This window comes from Adiantum capillus-veneris, chromosome 17 (assembly GCF_014529385.1).
Source record: "Adiantum capillus-veneris isolate H3 chromosome 17, ASM1452938v2, whole genome shotgun sequence".
Lineage (NCBI taxonomy): Eukaryota > Viridiplantae > Streptophyta > Polypodiopsida > Polypodiales > Pteridaceae > Adiantum > Adiantum capillus-veneris.
Window position 1 is genome coordinate 73829712 of NC_140947.1, and position 6627 is coordinate 73836338.

A 6627-nucleotide genomic window follows, 5' to 3' on the forward strand; every position below is an offset into this window, starting at 1 on the left:
CGGAATCTGCAAAAATGGAAGGAAAAATGGGCACCTTACATGTGGCCAGAAGCCACAGAGTCGTTGGACAATGTCGGGTGGCTGCAAATAGGGGAGCACCTCTCTCTACGAGAAACTGTGTGTATACAGTATGAGTATGAGACGGCCGGCCAAGCCAAGGCAAAACCAGCTCAAGGCGAAAGGCGCGCAGAGGTGAGGTAGGGCTGGGCCTTGGACCGTCACGCACCCTCTCTCTCTCTCTCTCTCTCTCTCTCTCTCTCTCTCTACAGTTTGGTCAACTGCAGTTCTGGCATAGACGAGGCATAGCGACCAGCTCTCCCCCTCTACCTCTTTTCAGTTTCGCCATAGCATGTGCGCTCTCTCTCTCTCTCTCTCTCTCTCTCTCTCTCTCTCTACAGTTCTGTCAAATTTAAAACACTCTCTCTCTCTCTCTCTCTCACACACACACACACTTGAAAACAACAACACGATGAGCTTACAATGTCAAAAGATTTGAAACCCGCATACCTCTCCAATGTTAGGACACTTGGTTTCTTCGCACACAATATTGAGCTTGAGCGTAGAAAGAGAATCTTTAAGCTCAGTATGTCTCTCTCGATGTGGAGCTTTTTGATGTAGCCATGCGGGCTTCTTCACACACACACACATACACACACATATTACCAGCAAGGGAGGCTATGCTTGCATCTGCTTCGACATCAACAATATTGTTTGTGGCCTTATATATGGCAAGAAGGGGCTGCAATGTCGTTTGCTACAAGAGGTTATGCCCGGTTGCAAGGAATGCCCGGTTGGAAGATAACGCGGAAGCACAACTGAGGGCACTACATTGGAGCATCAATAGATTGGGGTGACATCAGTATGACAGCCAACGTAGGTGTGAAAGGTATATTGTATTGTGCGTCATCTACCAAAACGAGAGCACCCTCTCTCTCTCTCTCTCTCTCTCTCTCTCTCTCTCTCTCTCTCACACACACACACACACACACACACACAAATCAATCACCTGCCTTTGCAAATGTGCGCTTAATTATTGGTATCGCAATGCTGCAAGTTGCAACTATCGAGAGATGTGGCGTGCTCCTAATTTGTATCGAGGCAACGGGATGCTCTTCTCTCTAATTTTAACACCTCCTCGCAGCAAGAGGGTGTTCTCCTCAATTATGGATTGTGGCCTTCTTGATGGTTGCATCCCTTCTTGCACAGGTATGGATGGCAGGAGCAGCTCTCTCTCTACTATGAGATACAAGGCCATTTCCATTGCCTATTCAAAGAGGGTTTTGGAACATTGGCCAAAGTTATGAGATATCAAGCTCAGAGATGCCTTGAGCTATTTTTATTGGAGTTCGCAAGCATAGGGAGAGCCTCTTGAGGAGACCACAAAGTAGGAGACACTCACAGAGGGAGATCACTAAATTTTTCAGACTACATTTCTGACATTCAGATGAGCAGGCATCACAACAGACTTCAGAGTCCACCTGTACCAGAGGTACACTGGCTGACAGGGCCACTGAGCTTAGGAGATCAAGCCCACGATTGCGAGGGTCATCGAGACATTGGTGGAAGCTGCATCATAGGGTTCGACCTATTCTGGCACAACATAGGAGACGCCCAATCAGAGTACTCATTGAGGAGGACATTCATGAGCTGCGCAAAGACCGATGCTGGATATCATAGGATAGGATCTTGAGTCCAACATCTCAACATTTCATTTCATCCCATTTCATTTCGTTTTATTTCACTTTAGCTCAATTCAGTCTCAGTTTTTGAGTTTTCAGTTTTTCGATCTTTTACATAGACATTGTATCAGATTCACCATTTGTAAACTCTTTTGTCTCATAGGTCACTTTGGCCTTTTGAAGATGTTAGGCCTTACCCTCATGGGCAAGGCCAAAAACCTACAAATTTTAAAGGACTATAGTGTATTTTAAATCAACTTTTGTCCAAAAACCTCTAATATTTTGGTTTTAGAAAAGATGGCGCTCAAACTTTGCTGGTAGTGAAGCAAGTTTCCTGTTCACAGAGTAGCTGCATTCCTTTAGAAAAAGAAATGAGGCTCTCTCTCGTGACCTCACTAAAAGCCTGTGCCAAGAAGAAGGATTTGTATGAAGGCAGTAGGATACACGCTGATATTCGCGCTAGTGGGTTGCTAGAAACGGACGCATACTTACGGAGCACGTTGGTTAGTATGTATGCAAAGTGTGGTGCACTTGTCAGAGCACAACAAGTGATAGACGAGCTCCCTGCACGGGATGCGGTCTCTTGGTCTGCGCTTATTGCAGGGTATGTCCAGCATGGGCACGGCAAAGAAGCTGTAGGTTGTTTTTACCGGATGCAAAGGGAGGGCCTCTCTCCAAATGCCTTTACTTATTCGTCAATCTTGAAGGCATGTGGCATTATGCAAGATATTAACATGGGCGAACAAATTCATGATGAGATTGTTAGTCGAGGACTATTGAAAAACAACGTCGTGTTCGGCAATGTGTTGGTCGATATGTATGCCAAATGTGGTGTACTTTTGAAAGCACAAAAGGTTTTTGATGCGCTTCTTGTGCGAGATGCGGTCTCTTGGAATGTGTTGATAGCTGGATATGCCCAACAAGGCCGGGGCCAAGAAGCTTTGGGCTGTTTTCAACGGATGCGGAGCGACGGATTTTCTCCAAGTGCAATTACATATGCTTGCGTTTTGAAGGCATGTGCCATCATGCAAGACGTTGACATGGGAGAGCAAATCCATGATGAGATTGTTAGTCAAGGGTTGCTGAGAAACAACGTTGTGCTTGGCAATGTTTTGGTTGATATGTATGCCAAATGTGGTGTACTTTTGAAAGCACAAAATTTTTTTGATGGGCTTCTTGTGCGAGATGTGATCTCTTGGAATGTATTGATCGCAGGATATGCCCAAAAAGGGCAAGGCCGGGAAGCGCTAGGCTATTTTCAGCAAATGCAAAGGTAAGACTTCCGTTCGAACGTGCTGCAAAGAAATGCGTCTTGTCTGTCGCACAACATGCTTGCATTGAATACAAGGACATAAGATCCTTGTTGAAAGATAGGTCTTTTGGTTGGACGGCTCCACATCCTCATCACTACTCATAATGAATGTAAAAACCTTATAATTTGGACATAAATTTAATCTTCTATTGGCATCCTCCGTCTTTTATCTCTCCCTCTCTCCCTCTCTCTCTCTCTCTCTCTTTGTTCACACTGTAAACTACCTCACATTCTCTAGTAATGTCCGATCCTCGCACACCTCGGTCTAGAGGTGCACTGAGATCAGAACCACCGGGTTATAATCTAGTCTTTATTGGTCAATGCCTATATTTGTGGGTACAAGAAATCTAGACACCCACGTCTACATGATAGTGCATGTAGTGGACAAAACCCCTTTGCCTCTTCTCTAGCTGTAGCAATTCACACCATCTTAACATCTCTTCACAGCAGATCCTTGTTCGAGGGATTACTTAGCACACTACATGTTGGCTTCCAATCTGAGTATCATGCTATTGAAAGCTTTCCAACTTAAGGTCGCATCCGTAGAGAGGAAAGAGGGATCACCATTCGCCTAACTCTAATTTTTTTTCGTAATCTCGAAGGTAGACTTTAATATAAAAACTAAATCCAAAATCTAATCTTAAATCTAACATAATTGAACATATGGTGATTTTGAGCTAATTGAACATGGTTAGTGGGTGAGTTAACAGGTGTGTCAGATTCTGATGGGAATATACATATTGTTGTGTACCTAGTGTTTGCTCTTTGGGCAAAGCCTTCATTGACATGCTCTAAAATCTAACTAAATCTAATCTAATCTTAAATCTAACATAAATCTTGATCTAATCTAATATTAAACTCAACATAAACCTAAATCTAATCTAATCTTAAATGTAACCTAAACCTAAATGTAATCTAACTTAAATCTAAATCTAATCTAATCTTAAATCTTTCCTTAATCTTAAATCTAAATTCAATCTAATCTTAAACTCAACATAAACCTAAATCTAAATCAATCTTAAATCCTAAACCTAAATGTAATATAACTTAAATATAACCTAGCTAATCTTAAATCTTACTCTAATTTTAAATCTAACCTAATCTTAAACTCAACATAAACATAAATTTAACATAAACCTAATTTTAAATTTAATTTAAATCTTAACATAATCTTAAGTCTAACCTAATTTTAGATTTAGCATAAATTTTAAATATAAGTTAAATGTGATCTGATTTAATCTTAGATCTTAATCTAACCTAATTTTAATGTAATTTTTACTAACCTAGCCCTAAAGCTTAATATCACATTTTATTTCATATTTTCTTTACTTTTTTTATCTATCTATCTCTTCTCTCTCTCTCTCTCTCTCTCTCTCTCTCTCTCTCTCTCTCTCTCTCTCTCTCTCTCTCTCTGTGTGTGTGTGTTTTATCCCCTTACCTCTCTCTTTTCGTCTTCTCCCCCTCTCTCTCTCTTTGTTTTTTTTTCCTTTCTCTCTCCCCCTCTTTCTCTTTCTCTTTGTTTTCTCCCCCCTCTCTCTCTCTCTCTCTCTCTCTCTCTCTCTCTCTCTCTCTCTCTCTCTCACCCTTCTCAACACAGCTGCCTGCACAGTCTCCCCCTGGGCGAGGGCAGCCCTGTGGGGGGGCGTTACTCATCAGCCTCGCCCTCCCTCTCCCAGCTCACAGCCCTGCTCTGGTGTCGACGTTCTGCCGCAGTTGCCTAAGTGGCGACTGTGCCGAGGACTTGCTGCCGACCTTGCCAATCCGGAGTAAAGCCGACCCTATCCTCGACCCCAAGGGTGGTTTTCGAACCTGCTTGAGGTCTGCGGCACGGGCAGCTTTGTGCAGAAATGTGTTGCCGGCTTCGACTCAACTGTGGTGACGAATCTCTGTGAAGGGAGATCCCCACACAAGGCATCTCACCATTTTAACACAGCGACCCTAACATTAGCGAAACCGGATTAAAGCCGACCCTGTCCTCGACTCCAAGGGTGTTGATGCCCGACCGGCTTCGACTCAACTGTGGTAACGACCCTCTACGAAGGGAGATCTCCACACAAGGCATCTCACCATTTTAACACAGAAAATCAGTGAAACGGAGTTTTCCGCACAAGCCTTGAGCTGCATTGCACAGAAATACCCCAACAATCCGGTTCGACTCTCTGTGAATCGGTGCTTGCAGACATGACGACCCCGAAGACCCCCGCAAAAACACGGCCGAGTTTTGCCGCCGTTTTAGCAGCTCCGAAGAAATCTGACCGAATCGAGCGCCTCCAAGCAACCCTTGACCGGGTCATGGAAGAGAATCGTGACCTCAAAGCTCGCCTTTGCAAGCTCGAGGCACGATTTGACTCCATGGTCGAGCTCGCCACCAACAAAGTGAAAGAAGTCGAAGTGAAGGCCGTCGAAACACACTCGGCAACAATTGCGAAGGTGAAAACATGCGTGGCAGGAGAACTTCGAGAACGACGACTCCAAGAAGACAATGCCCTCAAGGTCCACATTGGTGGGCTACCTCAAGCATGGGATACGACCGAGAAAGACTTCTCGGCGTGCATCAATTTCCTCAACGAAACTCTCCAACCGATCAAGCTCGATTACAATGCAATAGAGTGCATCATGTCGGGAGGCCCTAACAAGCCAATACCAAGTGGACAAGCCATCCTTGAATTCGAAAGCCGAGAGGGTCGACTCAAGCTTCTTCAACAATCACGTCTTCTCAAAGATACCAAGCTTTGGATTGCAGAAGAACTAACTCCGCTACAACTCAAACACAAAAGTGAAGAGCTCAAGAAGGTACATGAAGCCCGCAAACAAGGCAAATGGGCAGTCTATCGAGGCGGCAAAGCCATCATCCAGGAGTTTCGAAATCCCAAACCGGCTCCCCCCACAGCTGACTCCCCCTAGGTTTCTATTTTCTTCTCTCATCTTCCTACCGGACCCTCAGTCCTTAACTGATATGTATCGTCATCTTTCGCTTAATGTGCAACCGTTGTAATGTCCCCTTTTTGGTCCCATAGGTCATATCTGACCTCCGTGGACGATAATTCAATCTATCTATCTATCTATCTATCTATCTCTCTCTCTCTCTCTCTCTCTCTCTCTCTCACTCTCTCTCTCTCTCTCTCTCTCTCTCTCTCTCTCTCTCTCTCTCTCACTCTCTCTCTCTCTCTCTCTCTCTCTCTCTCTCTCTCAATGTGTGTGTATATGCATTCTTTGTTTATGCATGTGTGTGTGTGTGTGTGTGTATGTGTTTTTTGTTTATGCATGTGTGTACTCTCTCTCTCTCTCTCTCTCTCTCTCTCTCTCTCTCTCTCTCTCTCTTTCAAAGACACAATGTGTGTGTGTGTGTGTGTGTCAGTGAGAAAGAGAGAGAGAGAGCGAGAGAGAGAGAGGGAGAGAGAGAGGGGAAGGGAACATGAGAGAGAGGAGAGGGAAGGAGCATACATGGTTCTCCTTCCTCTCCCCGTGTGTGTGTGTGTGTGTGTGTATGTATGTGGAGAAGAAAGAGAGAGAGAGAGAGAGCAAGAGCGCACGTTTACCTCTTTCGCTTGAGCGTCGAAACTCATATCTAAGATCTGAGTTTTTGGCGCTCTCGATTTATTTTTTACCACTGTCAGCGTCGCTATGTGCGTCGCT

At 44.4% G+C, this 6627-nt stretch overlaps 1 protein-coding gene across 1 annotated transcript; it reads left to right on the forward strand.

Moving 5' to 3' along the window:
* Positions 1-2021: 2021 nt before the first annotated feature.
* On the forward strand, positions 2022-2956 carry LOC147437478 (pentatricopeptide repeat-containing protein At3g24000, mitochondrial-like). The gene has a single exon (XM_086486565.1). It carries the CDS (start codon positions 2051-2053, stop codon positions 2954-2956), a length of 906 nt encoding a protein of 301 aa, XP_086342691.1. The 5' UTR covers positions 2022-2050.
* The last annotated feature ends 3671 nt before the right edge of the window (positions 2957-6627 follow it).